Here is a 15,581-nt window from a genome sequence, read left to right as displayed (position 1 = left end):
TTAAGCAGGAAAAAAACCAGGAGACATAAGGACCTAGACCTGGTAGATGACAATCACCACTGACAGCTAGTGAACCAAGGCAGGCAGAAAACCAGAAAGAATATAAATGCTGCTGCAGGCTTTCAACAGGGTACTCCTGGTGTTAAAGTCAGGCCCAATGCCAAAATGAAAGCTTCTCTACGAAGTTATAAATTTTGATAGATGCAACATCACAGCTGCTTTGATACTAGCCTTCCAAACATTTGCCAAGGAGAGCATATCAGAAATAAGAAATTTAATTAGCTCTTGGGGGAGAAAAATTGCTCAACTTGAAGAGTAACTAGGACCTTTCCAAAAGGTCAGTGAGGCATTAGCAACTGTTAAGATAAGCTTCACACCTTGTTAAAGCGGATATGAATTTCCCTCTTGGCAGCTAGGCCTGAGGAATAAACTTAAAACAATATTCCATAACAGCTAAAGAAAAAAAAAAGACTAAGGCAGTGACAGGACTATCAGAGCAAACCTCTACTTTTCAAGAAATGGGTAGTTCCTTTGCACAAGCGGTGTTCATCAGTAATGTAATAATCCTAATCCGTACAATGCAGTAGGCTTTCCTTCCACTATATGACTTTAAATGTTTATGTGTAAGAAACACAGGCATTCGGTTATTTGAAAGTTTTACAGATATACCAATTACTGCTTGATAAGAAACTAGTAGGCCAATCCCTTAGGGTAGAAGGATGGTGCTAAATCTGCTTAAAATTGACAACCAACAATCTCCTGAATATTTTTTAAAATGTCTATTTTGAAACCACAAATAACCCAAAGAATTAAATGCTACAGCCCAAAATAAAGGCCCACCACATTTCATTAACCGGTAAGAACTAATCCAACCAATTATATTGAAATCATATTGTGCAATCCTTCATGGTTTTGTTCTATCATAAAGAAAACTTCTTGTGTAAGTGGGAAGATGATGCTAACAAAAAGACTCCATGAGATGGAGAAGAGGGTAGAAGAAAAGGACAGAGAAATTGGATGGGTGACACATTATTACCAAAATGCAAAATGCCTTATTAGCCTAACAGTACTGGCAATTCATAATTACAGTATACAGGAAGTTATACAAAACATTTATACAGGATGGGTGAAATGTTTTGAAAAATGTTTATTGAGAACAGGTTGAACATAAAAGATTATCTGTTTGCATTGCCTTTTGTTCATTGTGTATCCCCAAGAACCTAGAAGAGTCTCTTATACATAGTTGATGCTCACTATATATTTATTGAACAGATACATGAATGAATGAAACAAAACCTCTAAGGTATAAGATCCTAAGTGGCAGTATATGAACTTAAACATTAAGAGAACAAAAAGATAACCAACTTCATCAACAGTAACAACTGGAAAGTGGAAGAAAAGACTACTGCAGGATAATTTTAGGCATAAAGTTTCTTCTTCCCTTTGCTTTGCACTGTTTAAGTACAGTAACATTACATGCCTTCTGGGGCTTACATTATCCACAAGTTCAAAGTTTCAAACTCTTCAATCCTATTCAAAGTAACCACATGCTAATGAATGCTCTACTACAATTTAAAGTGCTTAAATAGGGTAGGAGTAAGGTATCTGTAAGACTGATATTTGTATAGCACAATAACTTCTGTCAGGAGAGCCAAAAGATGCTGGAGAGTAGTTTTAATGAATAAAGCAAATTTTAATTCAAGGTAAAAGGGCATGTTCCGGTGAACTGGGAGATAGTCACGGTACTGTGACTCAGTTACTTATAGATTGTATAGTGTGCTGAGCTCTTAATGAGACCATAAAAAGAACATGAGAGAGATCACAAGCATGTTTTTCAGAGGATGGCACCAGTCTGCATTCCTCCTCGTAGCCTTAGAAACTTGTTCAATAAATGAAGAAATTTACATCAAAAAAATCTTTTAAAAAAGTGGAAATCAAACATTTTACAAGAATGAAAAAACATCACCAATAAATGTTATAGCAATTTTCTGGGGGTAGGAAACAAAAATTCTCTCAGCCATTAAAAAAAAAGTATGAATTAAGACAACATTCTCTTCTGATGCCAACACAAAGCTTATGTGAAAACATCCCTCAATGTTTTCAGATTTGAGAGTATACTCTTCTTAAAAAAAAAAAGAAAAAAACCCCACATACATTCACCTTTCAAACCATATTTTTAAAAGGATCTAAATTAGTTAAACCAATCAGTTAACTGTCCATTTTACCTTTTTTAAAATGAGAAATTAAAAGGAAACAGGAAAAATTTACAAATCACCACATATCGAATACTTCTTGAATATATCGTTCTGTGAAAACCAAAGCAAACGAGTCACACATATTTTGCAAATGCTACTGATACAAACTCACCCAAATATTTGTTATATCAAAAGCAATAATGTAGGCTCTAAAAAAGTATTAAGAATCCCTTTAAAGGATCCAGTAGGAAAAAAAGATAATTATTCAAATGTAAGTTGAGACTAAGAAAGTTCTATTACCATTTTAGGGTTGCTCTAAGTAGCTGAGCTGGGGAAATGGAGGTGGAAGGTAGAGAAACTTACACAAATTGTATTACCATAGAAGACTTTATGATTCAGATAAATGAAACACATACGGCCTTCATGCTCACCTCCTTCAGGTCTTTTCTCAAATGTCAGCTTCTTAGAGGCCTTCCCTGACCACTCGTTTTGAAAATTATACTCCCTTCCCCATACTTCCTTATTCTACCACCTCCACCTCCACTCTACTCCACAGCACTATCACCGTCCAACGGATTATTACCTATTTTACTTATTATGTCTCTACTAGAATGTCAGCTCCAGGTAAGAGGCTTTGTTTGATGCTGTTTGATCCCCAATGTCTGTGCCATGTACCAGGTGTTGAAAAAAAGAGACCTAACCAGTGAAAAAGAGGGAAGGAGGTGCATTTCAGGTAAACAACCATATGATGTTATATAAATGGCAAAGTTGGTGACCAAGAAGGATGGAAAGACAAAGTGAAAGGATAGAAGGTCCTGAATGTTAAAATTAAGAAATTTCTATTGTTACTTCATACGCAATGGTAGATAAAAAATGACTTCTTCCAATCCAAGTGACCTTTAAAATAAACTATTTCGATGAACATTAGAATTAAAACTTTATCCCCACAGGTCACGTGTAAAACATTCATGAGTTTCCTCTTTCTGCCACAGCAAAATATTAACTATGGTTAACAGTTTACTACTTAGTTTGATATCTGAAGTAAAACGCTAACGTCTAATATTTCTTTTTAACTTAAACAGAACCTGATAATTATCACATATATAGAACTACCTATTCACTTCTCCAAAAGAACATGAGTATTCCATCGGGTTTTTCCTATTAAACTACTAGGAATAAACTATCCCAAAAGACTCAGTGCACCTTTGAAAGATAGAGAAATGAAGAATAAAAGGTCAAGTACAATGTAGCAGTAGTGCCAACCCCCCCCATGAAGAAAATCAACAAGTCAGGTTTTAGATCTGCCATTTCTTAGTCAAACAAATCAAAGCAAATTAAGTAACAGTAATTCCTAAACCATGTTATTTTTGTTTAGTAACTCGTAAATAAAAACGTAACATAGTTCATTCCTTGAGCAATAACTCCAAGTAATTATCAAAAGGTAACTCAAACTCCAACATGGCTTTTTAAAGCTACAAAAACCCGACATCCTACCTTACAACGCAATTAAAGCATTTATTTTAAAACTCATTTGAAAACGCCTAGAAACTATAAATTACTTCAATGTAAAAATTACACACATCATTAATTCAAAATGTTAACAAACTGGCCACTCAAGATCCCATACAATCTAAATAGTCGATAGCTTTATTGGAAATAATGCCACTAATGTTATAATAGTACCTTAAGTTACACACACAGAATAACTCAACATCTTATCTCTGCATTGTATATACCAGCTAATTACTGGTGTATTACTGATGATCTTACTGATCCTCAGTATTTTAACTGCCAAAGCTAAGACTATTTCAGAATTATGTAGCCAACTGAAATATATTATTCTAGCCCAAATATAACTTGTTTTGCCCCATGACAATGTATTGAAACTAGTTAATCAAATAGATCTATTCCTTTATGATTTTAAATTTTTTAATTTTATATTAGTTTCAGGTATACAATACATTGGTTAGACATTTACATAGTTTATGAAGTGATCCCCCTCGTTACTCTAGCACCCATCTGGTTCTGTACATAGCCATTATAATACAATTGACTACTCCTTTAACTGGTTAAAACAGCAACCATTTATTGGTGGGGGGGGTAAATTCATTAAGAACAGACATGTAAGGGGTGTGGAATGATTAATTCAAGATGTTGAATGGTTTGATATGTCACTCTTAATTTTATTCAGTGAAAACCATTGAAAAGATTCGTGAGAACTGATTAATGGCTCACATCATTTGGCTAACACGGCATAATATATTAGTCTCATGGCAGAATTTGTGTTCAGAATTACCCCCAAAAAACGTTCACCTCTTTCCAATTTTTTCCCTTTCATCTAAAGAAATGTCCACTGCTTCCTTTATTTAGTTCTCAAAATAGCCCTCTACGGTATGGTTGTGAAAAAGACTGAGGTAGATCTCTGGGGCCTGCATACATACAAATGTATAAAAATGAAACCTTGAAGGTGTGTCAATTTTGCGAAGCCTGAAAAAAGCATTACACTGGGCGAATTTCTCTTCCCATCATGGTTTTTGCAAGAACAAAATACTGTAATTTAAGAACAAAAGGCATCTCATGCTGTTAAGATTAAGAACATCTGTGTCCTATTCATGACCATTTTTAGGAAAACTACCAAGAAGTCCACTGCCCGAGAAAAAATGTAATAAAAAATAGTGAACAGAAGAAAATGTTAATAACCTAGAAATATCTTCACCAACCCCCATCACCTTTCTTCTGCTGCAGTTCTGTGCATTTCACCAGTTTCTTAGCAACCATACAAGACTCAAGCGGGTAAGCACATACAGAACAAGAGAAAACACTATGTTGTTTTGTTTTGTTTTTTAAGATCTAGAACCAATTGTACCTTGTTCTATTAACCTAGGAGTCACTCAAGACAGGGGTCCAATTTAGATAAATATACCACCCTAAAGGTCAGTGACCAAATTTGGTCAACAGTGGTGCCATCACTGCCGTCATCATTCCTGTCACTGTCAGAAACAACTGTCACCTTGCCATTACCAGGACAAGAGAGCAACTGGAATATTCCTTTTGTAAGTTCTATTTACAGACTACAAAGAGCCCAACATCATCTTAGTATGATCTTACACAATAGAAGAACCCCAAACCGAAATGGCCTTCCAATAAAGAACTTTTTGATCTTAAAAGCTGATAAAGAATAAGACCCTGCCACATTCGGCAATAATTTCTAACTGCACTTAAATGTCAGGCATCCACTTATTTTCTGTTCATGAATAGCTTCAAGTGTTTTATAATTTAAAAAATACCTGAGTTTTAAAAAGAATCATGGAAACACAGCTTAAACCTCCATATATAATATTCTAACCCAAAAGGCATCATTTATTTCCTGGTTTCTTATCTATAGAACACTCTAAACTTTTTGGAGAGAAAACAATTGCTTTATACTTACAAAAGATATACATGCTGCCAGCAATAAAATTCTAACTAGTAAGTCTTCAAACTGCTCAATCACAAGTTCCAGCAAAGTTTTTCCTGTTAGAAACAAATATATTTGTCGTAAATGTCATCTTAACATCGGCACACAAAGGTTGTGAGGGGGGATGAAGAGAAAGAACATTTTAGGATTACTTACCTTCTTCAGCTGGTAACTCTGTAGAATGTAGAAAATCGCCAGGAAACATGTCAAGAGAGGAGAAAAAGAAACATTTTAGCATTCTGTCTAAAAAGAATCGCTAAAAATGATCAGTCTTGAAAGACGTACCTAGATAGATGTACATTCAACCATTTTCAATGGAAACCATACTAAAATGGTACCCTAACAAAAAAATGCAATACTTGTAACTTGGGTCCACCCCGAAGCGTAAAATCTCATCGTCACCTAAACAAGGATCCTGAAACAAGGATCATTTCAGCTATGTCATCACTTCTGCCAGATGTGTAACTTTGGGTAGTACAAGAACAGTCAGAAGCATTTTCAACTACAACGACGCCTCACGAACCCGCTGGGGACGAGAAAATGTCTCGCAGGGCTCAACCCAGCTGCAAGAGACTCGTTCCTCCACCGGGGTCGAGCTGCTGGCTGCTGCTGGTGACAGGCGCGGAGCTGGCTGCGTGCGGGGAAGGTCAAGGGCTCCGTCCGCGAGGGCATCGAGAGGAGGCGCTGACCCGACCCCGGCGCCCCGCGCCTGCAGTCCCTTTCCCCGCGGGGCCGGCGCGCGGGCTCGGCCCGTCGCCTGCAGCCCTCGGCGGGCTCGGAGCCGAGACCCACGAGGTGGGGCCCGGTCAGCCATCTTCCCTGGCTCTCGGGCCCGCGCCGCGCTGCGCCGCGCGGGGCCCCTGCAGCCCGAGCGCCGAGGACCTACCGTTGGAGCCCCATCTCTCCTTGAGCTTCTTGACTTGCTCCAGGCTCAGCCCCGTGCTCTCGTTGACCCCGAAGTGGCCCAGCACCTCCTCCACCGTCTTTGTGTGCGCGTTCTCCATGGCTGCGGGGGCCCGGCCGGCCTCGCCTCCCGTCCCCGCGGCCTCCTCGCCTCCGCCTCGCACTCGGACCGCGCGCTCGTGCCACCCCGGGTGCCCAGGCGCCGACGGGCTTCTCCCCCTCCTCCTCCTCCGGCCGCTTCCGCCTCGCGGGGCGCTGAATCACCCCCGCGCCCCCTCCCGCAGACAACCGCTCCTCTCGCTGCCCGGCCCTCGCGGCGCCCGCCCCGGGCTCAGCGGGGCGGTGGGGGCTCGCGACCCTTCCTCTCCTCGTCAGAAGGGAGGGCCTCCCTCGCCCTCAACCGCCGGCTCGCAGCGCAGGCCGCGGCCCCCCGAGCCCCCTCCCCGCTCTCCTGAGGTGATTCGCTGCCCCGCCCGGACCGGAGGAGGGGGCGCCCGTGCGACCCCTGAGGGCGGAACGGAGCGAGGGCGGCGAGCCGGCGGGGTGGTGCGTGGCGCGCTCGCCCTGTTCTCTCAGCTCCGCACCCCCGACAGCGGCGGAGGAAACTGCGGCGGAGGAGAAGGAGGTGGCGTCGGGGACGGCTCCGCGGCGGCTGCTCTAATAGCATTTATCGGCCGCTGCCTCCCCTCTCGCCGCCGCCGCGGCATGTGGACGCCGCTCATTGGCCGAGAGCGCCCAGCGCGGCGCGGGCGGCGCGGCCCCGCCCCCTCCCCCCGGCTCCCGCCCCCCCGCGCGGCTTGCGCCCACGCCGCCACGCAGGCCCCGCCCCTCCGGCGCACCGCCCCCAGGAACCCGGATCGAGACCGCCTCGCGCCGCGGCGCGCCGGCAATGTGCGCGCTGCGGCCCGCAATGTGCGCGCTGCGGCCCGCGGGTTGGGGGAGCGTGATCCCCGCGCCCCTCCCCGGGTCTTCCCTGGTTCCTGCGGCTCTAGATCCACACCCGCCTGAAGAACTAGAATCGAGGGGCGGGGGCGGTGGAGGGCTGGCGGCGGGCTCCCTGAACTCGCTGCCCCGAGGGGACCGACTGCCTCGGGCCGGCGTGGGTGGCTGGGAAGGCGAGGCCGAGGGACCTGGGAGCGCGGTGCGCGCGCTCGGGGTGGTATCCTTGCCCGCCCCCTGGCTCTCTGTCTCCAGGGCTGCACTCTGCATCCTCATGTCTCCTTCGGAGCCCCGCCGAAGGAGCCGAGGGGAGAATTCCGCAGTTCACTTCCCACACGGCCCACATCCCTCATCTGTCGCCTCGGGAACACCGCATCCCACACTCCCAGCCGAGGGCTCCACCGCACGCAAATAGCCCCTCCCCAGCGGATTCTGTGCCCTGACTGAGGAACTCCCACTCTGGGGGAAGGAAGGAGGTTTTATTTGTTTTTAATAGCCCTCACCGTCTTTGGTCCATGTCTGCTTAGAAGACACAGGTTATGCTGCTGTGCCAGCGATATTTGTGCTAGAACGTGTTTCGCTTGGGCATTAAGATCAAGGCTGTTTTCCAGACTCCCACTTTCCCCAATAGGCGAAAAAGGGACTTAGTCCAAAGCCTGTTCTTAAACCACAAATAATTTGTCCCCCGAAGTCTGTACAGAACCTAGGTAACAGCAAGATAGAGAATTTTGCCAATATAAAGAAGTTAGGGTATATTCGCATCGCGAAGAACAGATTTCTTAATGGAGTGAGTCTCAGTGAAGCATTTAGTCCACATTTGTGTTTGCCAATAATGTACCATCCACATGAGCCAAAGCAAAGCAAAAACCAACTCAGTTGTCCCAAATGGCTCAGCCTCAGGACTTAAGATAAATTCCTTCAAGAGATGCAAATCACAGTGCATTACCCAGCTGAAAAAATCAGGCACGTCATTTCATTTAATTATTTTCAAGGAGTGGAGGCTGGCATGCAGTTGTGATTGATACTTGGAAAAGGATCAACAAATCCCTACACGAAACAAAAAAAAGTCTAGTGTATGGTAATGCATTAAGAGAAGCAAGGTGGAAACTGGTTAGGTCACAGGATTGGAACCTCCTCCCAGAGGGACAGTGACTGCATGCTGGGGGTGTGGTAATGGAGGGCTAGTGGTTCTTTGCCCTCAGACCAGTTCTGCATCATTGCTTTACCAATTCTGCCTCCTCTCATCTCAGCAACAATGGAAGAACTACAAGCAGAAGGATTGTTAACCTCTCTCAGCCTGGAAATTATGTTGAGCATTTGACTTCGGGTCTCTGTTCCAGGGCTCTGTCTCTGCTTGGGGTTGTAAACACCTCTGGTGTGATTATGAGCTTCTTGAGGGGTTCCCAACCTTGGCTTTTGTACTGAACGCTCTTCCCCAGATCTTTGAGTGCCTAGTTCCATCTCATCATTCAGATCTCGACTTGTGTGTCACCTCAAAGATGTCTTGGCTGACTAAAGTGTCTACCCTCCCCAGTCACCCTATCACATTGTTTTTTCTTCACAGCGCTTATCTCTGATATTATGTTTTTATTTAGCTTGCTTACTGCCTGTCTACCTGTGCTAGGTCATAAGCTTCATAAGAACAGGGGCTCGTCTAGCTTGTCTGTCCTCAGGATGCAGTATAGTTCCCTGGTGTGTACTCATCATTTATTGAATGCCTACTGTTTGAATGAAAGAGTCTCACCATCCATGATGTATCAGGGACTTGCAAAGGGCTTTGCCATCGGAAGTCCTCAGCAAATTTCTCTTGAACTCAAGTTCATTGATTTCCAGTTTGTGAAATCAACACGAGGGCCTCTGAACTAATCTCATGGGAATGACTGTGAAAGTCAGATTTCGAACAAAAACCAGGCAGTAGTATAGGTTTCTCGGAGATGAGTAATGTGTACGTGCACATTGGTACTATAATCACATCGTCATCACTCTCCTGGACTGTTCTTTGCAAGTCTTCTATATATTGGAGGTTGGAATACTCCGTTAACCTGAAGCAGTATGATTTTTAGCCCGAGGTTGGCCCCTTCTACGTCACACACCAATTATGCACTTGGTTCCTCAACCTGTTGGTGTCTGATGCTTGTTTATAAGTTGCCAAAATTTAGCATAAACCCAGCCTCCCAATGGTAGAAATAAACTTATGCTCAATTTGTTTTATGAACGACATGTGCGTCTCATTAACAAGGTTAAAGAACGGGTTTTAGAAATACTCTATTTTTCATCAAGGATTGCAGTTACGTCATTGAGGACAGGGAGAGGAAAAAGAAGAGAAACTGTAATTCAGAAAGATAGATGATTTGATCTGAAAACCTCAAAGGAATTGATAAAGGAGGACATTAGCTAGTAGCAGGCAGGCTAGTTTAAAAAGCCAGGCAGACAGAAAAAAAAAGGCCCAGCAGAGAGTAACTTTGTGAAAGAGGCCAGCACCAACTTCCCAACCCTCTATAGCCCTGCCTTAAAGCGGTGAAGATTGCAAAAGGCAAAGTGTACCATATTTGGACAGCTCTAATCATTAAAGCAGTCTCATTCTGGGCTGAATCCACCTCCCACTAGCTTCTCCTATACGTCGGTGCTTGTTTAGTCCTCTGGAACAACTCTGAATAAGTTTAATTCCTCCTCTGTGTGAGATTCCTTTGAGTATTTCGAGATATCTACTGTGCTTTATAAAAGTCTCTTTCCTCGGCTTAAAAGAGCAGCATGGTCCCTGAGCTGTTCCTCTGTAGCAGGAGTCTGCAACCCCTCAGCAACCTCACTGTCCAATCCTGGAGACACCCAACACTGAACACAAAATTCTGGGCAGTCTTGCAGTGGAATTGTTAAACAACTCAATACTGAATTCTGCATATATAAACTGCAGTCATGTTAAATCTTACCATTGTGTCCTTGAACAGTATTTGTGTGTGTGTGTGTGTGTGTGTGTGTGTGTGCGCGCGCGCACGCGTGCATTTTAACCCAGGCACTGAACTCTGTAATAGAATGTTCTCTTATTCATTTTGGACCATCTTTGCAGTCTGTTGTGATCTTTTGGAGTCTTCATCTTCAAGTAGTGTTTTAGCTCTATGTTCTAGCTTGGGTTACACACAAATTTGAGAAGCATGACTTATGACTTTTAGTCTTTATCCAGTACAACTTCTAGACACTCATGCCAGATTAAAAAATAACCAACCAACTGGATTTAGTTGATCAACTGCTATAAATCAACTACAGGTTCTAAAGTCAAGAAAGTGAAAATCTCATAAGGCACTCTCCTGCCTCCTTATCTCCCATAACATTTTAATACAGAATTGGAATAGACTATTCTTTTTGTTGAGCACCTGATGTAGTCAGCTTAAGGATCATGTTATGTGAAAAACATATTTACATATTAGACTCAGCACTGGCACAGTAAGGTGTTTACAACGATAGGCAGGTGGGAGTTAAGGCCATCCAACTTAGTCACATCTGCCATCGCTTACTCTGGAACACATGCCTGTTGAGTGGAATGATGGGCAGAATTGCCTGCACTATTTAAATTCTTTGTTATGTAAATTAGCCTCTTAAGGTGACCGTGGGATGTTAGTCCACCGCACTATCAGCTAGCCCGCTTTTCTCTACTTGTCCGTAAGAGCTTTCAAGGACGCCCAAACGTGTTGCTAAGATCCAGGTACAGTGTCTACAGCAGTCTCCAGATCCATTCAGCGATCCTTTCACAGAAATGTGTCTGGCCTGGCTTGTGTTACTGAGCACATGGCAGTGCCTAGTAAGCACCACTTTCTCTGCATGCCTACAAACTATAACTTTAACATCTGAGATTTTGCCACACTTAACAGAACGTCCTCTCCAGAATTCATCCCCCCACCTCCATTAATAAGCATTCCTTTGGTGGCTCAGTGTCAAAAAGCCAACTGACCAGCGTAAGCTTACAAAAAAGGGACTTATTGGGACTAGACTCCAAATTCAGAACAGCTTGATCCAGGTGCTCAGATAAAGTCACTAAGAATCTCAGTCTCAGGACTCTGCTGCTTTTACCTTAGCTTTTTGCTGTCAGGTGGGCTCTCTCCAGGTGTTAGCAGACATGGTCCTAGCTCTCCAATTTAGAGCCCACCAAGTTCAGCGATTTCCACGGAGGGAAAGGCCTACTATTTTCTCAGGGTCATGTGGCCCCCACTGAAGTGGGAGCTGTGGTCAACCCCACCTGAATTACATGGACTGAGAGTGGTTCCCTAGAGAAGCGGTCATCAAACATCGGCATGCACCCGCATCACCTGGACGGCTCATGAAAACACAGACCGCTGGGCCCTGCCTCTGGAATTCTCTTTCAGTAGGTCTGGGATGGAGCCTGAGAACTTGCATTTCTGATAAATCCCCAGGCCACGTTACTCTGCTAATTCAGGACCCACACCCTGGAAAGCAATGCCCCAAAGGGAAATCATGGTGCTGGTACCAAAGGGAGGCAAATAAAGGTTGGACTGTCCAAACATAAGATGTCCGCCTCACTGAGGAAAGTCAAAGACCTAACTGGTTTGGAGGAAGCGAAATAATTAGCACGGAACACTGGAAACCTTGATTGGAGAGGTTCTACATTCTTTCATTGCAGTTTTCAATTTTATCTGCCACCACAACCTCCCCTCCAGTTCTAAGTTCCTGCTACAAGAAACCATCATCTGTTCCTCTGCGCCTTTGCTCAGGCTGTTCCTGCTGCTCGGATCTGCCTGGCGAGCCCCTGACCATCCTTCACGATGAAGGCTCCAATCTCGCCCCATGTGGGAGGCCTTCCCTGGTAAAGGACTTCGCCATCACTTCCGTCCTCACCACCCCAGAAATCATTTGCTACTTCTTTTTTTGTATATCGCTCAACTGTAACACTGTAACTCAGGTCTGCCTCCTGCTTCTCTGGCTGGTCCTTTTCAGCCTTCTTTTGATACCTACCCCTCCCATCTCCTCCTACTCCACTTGAAATGTGCAGTGATCCAGGACTCAGGACTTGGCCTTCTTCCCTATCTACGATCTTCCCTTAGGTCCATTTCTTAATATTAGTGACATATACGTTTGTAAATCCAGAATCCTCTACGTAGCTGTCTACCTAACCTTGCCACTTGACTGGGACATGGACTCACAAGTGAGAGTGACAGGTGGGAGGCGGGGTAGGAGGAGGGTCTGAGAAGTGAATTATAGCCATTTGCATATTTGGAGCTGAAAAGAACAGCATTTGGAGCAGGAGGAAAAGCAAATGGGCAAACATGAATAGTAGTACTCTTTCTTTCATAATACTTATCACCTAAGTCATTTGTTTGTCTGTCTTCTTCCACCAGATTATAAACTCCAGGAGAACAGGGATCCTAAGCACGTAGGTGCCCAGTAATGAATGAATGTGTGATAATTATTTGTTTTGAGGACTTTGAGTTCCTTACTTACTTTGTGTCCCCAGTTTCTAGCACATGGAGGGGACACAAATAAATTAATGTGGTCCTTTACTTCCTTTGCAACTACTGCTCTGAAAAAATAAATGTTGCCATTTAAAAAAAAAAAAAAAAGAAGAAGAAGAAAGAAAAACTAAAGGAACCCATGCAGGACTGCCAAACAAAGTACTGTGGAATGGTTTTCAAAACCATAGCTCCCTGGTGGGATAATGTAGTTTAAATATAGCAGCTATTTTTCCCTCCAGTTGGTTTGTTCTTTGACTTTTGTGGAAAGATATCAAAAGTTCTCCTCCACTGCCCTCCTTCCTTATCCCCCAAGGTGCTTAGACCTTAAACAGCAAAATGCTTAAAATGCAGAGATGACAGGGCCTCCTGAGCTGGGTAGAAAAATGAACAGTGGTTAAACATGATTTTAATTTTAAACGATGAGCTGCTCGGACCCTCGCTTCCCCGCTGGGTGCCAGGGTGCTGCTTCAGCAGGGGTGGCAGCACGGTGAGCAGGTAGAGTTTCCGTGGGGCAAAAGCCCAAGGACTGTGAATGCAGTGGATAGGGTTGCAGTGGACAAATTCCTAGAATAGGATCTTTGTTCCCAAGCTGACCAGCTTGCTCTCTTGATGTCCCAACAATAGAAAAAAAAAAAGGGGGGAGGCCATGAGGGGTGAAGGTATGTTTAGGTCTCCCGCTGTAGTTACTTGATAGTTCACACGAGGTCCCGGGATGTTGGCTGCCCTCTCAAGTCACCTTGTGATTCTCTCCTGGTTTTGGAGAGGGGGAGGAAGGGGGACACTACTATCCTGAGAGAAGCATCTCTGACAAGCCTGATCTGTTTCATCTGGGAGAAGGCCTCATGAGCCCCATCTGGCTCCAGTAGTCTGCTGGGGCTTGGGCAGTGGCCTTCCCCCAGCACACCCCCGGCCGCTCCCGTCCCTTCTCAGCCTGCTCCGCCTTCATCTTTCCCTGGAAGAAGCAGCTCCCAGCTTCTCTCAGTTGCACGACTACCTTCTCTTCCTAGCCCTTGCCTTCTGTTCTGCAGTCCCCTTTTCTCTTTTCTCCATCTCTCAGCAGAGGTGGGGTGGACTGGAAATTCTCGCACGCAGGCGCCTTGGGACAACCCTGTTCACTCACTCAGTCCTCCTGCACCACATGCCGATGGGGAGGCAGATGCACCCACTGTAAGGCCCTGTCCTGCACCTCACATGCTGGAGTCCAGAGGGACAGGACAATAGACTCCCTTTCCCTCAGCTGCTTTCCATCTCAAACCCATGCCAGAATTCCGCTTCAGCCTTCAAGCTTTCCATGTGAATCTTCTCAGGTGGATCAATCTGCATAGGTGGGGGATGGGTGGAGTCCAAGAAAGCAGAGGCTTGGCTGGAGATGTTTGCAAACATTAGACGTTTCTCTTCCATGACTCATCAGGAGGAGAGCAGAGTCCTCCCTCTTCCTGGAATGCAGTAAACCCATGGCCAACTCCTACCCCCACCCCACCCCAAATAAAACAACCCACACATAGAGCTTTGTCTTCTGAACACCACATTTCCCCCCAAAGATCTGACATGGATGGCTACCTGGGGAGGAGGGCACTTTGAGGCTTCACAAGGACAGTCTCTGAGAGCATTCTCTGACCTGGGGAGAAGAGGTCATTCACAAGCGAAGACAGCGCATGTGTTGTTAGGATGCGTCTTTTCAAGAAAAGCACCTTAACTGCCCTACTCCCTACTCAGTAGCTTCCTTCCTAATAGGAAACCTTGGATAGACAAACTTTGGATCATTTCAGCTAGGCTCGATTTCAGTGGTACATAAAAGGGTTCTAGAAGAGAAAGAAAAAAAGGCTGATGCAGATAAAAAGGAAAGAAAGGAGACATCATCTATTAAACATGTCTTTGCCATGCCTGCGATGTGCTAGGATCTTCTCACGTGTTGTCTCACTCCATCCCCAGGACAAGGCTTTCTGGTAGGTATCATTATCATCCCTATTTTTCCAGAAACTGAAAGCTGGTTCTCAGAAAGCTTAAGCACTTGCCAAAGTCACACAATTAGAAATCACTGTTCAATAAACTGTCGAGAATAGATTATATATATGGAGAAAAATTAGATTGGACCCATTCTTCGCACCATGAAATGCAATAAATTTCATATGGGAAAGAGTTAAAGATCAGGGAAAAAAAATCTGTAAAACAAAAGCAGCAACAAAAACATATGTATATGGAAAGGAGATAAATTCCTAAATACTTCAGATAAAGAAACAACGTTTTAGAGAAACATTTTTAATTTGCATAACAATATGTTACAGAACAAATGTAGGGAACAGAAGCACAGAGTTTTGAAAATAAACTAGCTGATGATACCTGAGAAACCGCAAATGCAAGGAGTCAGTGAATCCCTGACTTTGTAAAAGCCCTCAGAGCAAAACACATGCATGGCGATCTTGACAATGACGACAAACATCTCTGGGGCTGGTCCTTGGACCAGGTTAAATTTCCCCGTCCCAGATGGGTCCCTACACTCACTGTGGTTAAGGACAGGGGATCATTCTGAGTCCCGCAGAACTGTAGCCTCCCCTCCCCCCCCCCCAGGGTGGGGAAGGGATGTGCTGTTTAATTCACTGCATACGGAGCTGAGAAAGTTACATCCAC

At 44.4% G+C, this 15,581-nt stretch overlaps 1 protein-coding gene across 2 annotated transcripts in view; it reads right to left on the bottom strand.

Moving 5' to 3' along the window:
• Positions 1-7,212, bottom strand: part of ATP2A2 (ATPase sarcoplasmic/endoplasmic reticulum Ca2+ transporting 2) — a 46,775-nt gene extending 39,563 nt beyond the window's left edge. The window contains exons 1-3 of one of the 2 annotated variants that reach the window (XM_039879416.1): positions 6,539-7,212; positions 5,809-5,826; positions 5,626-5,708 (exon numbers count right to left, since the gene is read on the bottom strand). In XM_039879416.1, coding sequence (XP_039735350.1) covers positions 5,626-5,708; positions 5,809-5,826; positions 6,539-6,656 — 219 coding nt within the window. In that variant the 5' untranslated portion in view covers positions 6,657-7,212. The remainder of the gene's footprint in view (positions 1-5,625; positions 5,709-5,808; positions 5,827-6,538) is intronic. The other variant, XM_039879417.1, reaches the window with a different exon arrangement.
• Between the last annotated feature and the right edge of the window lie 8,369 nt (positions 7,213-15,581).

This window comes from Pteropus medius, unplaced genomic scaffold (assembly GCF_902729225.1).
Source record: "Pteropus medius unplaced genomic scaffold, Ma_sr-lr_union100, whole genome shotgun sequence".
NCBI classification, from domain to species: domain Eukaryota; kingdom Metazoa; phylum Chordata; class Mammalia; order Chiroptera; family Pteropodidae; genus Pteropus; species Pteropus medius.
Note: the sequence above shows the minus strand (reverse complement) of the source record. Positions and strands in the feature narration are given on the sequence as shown.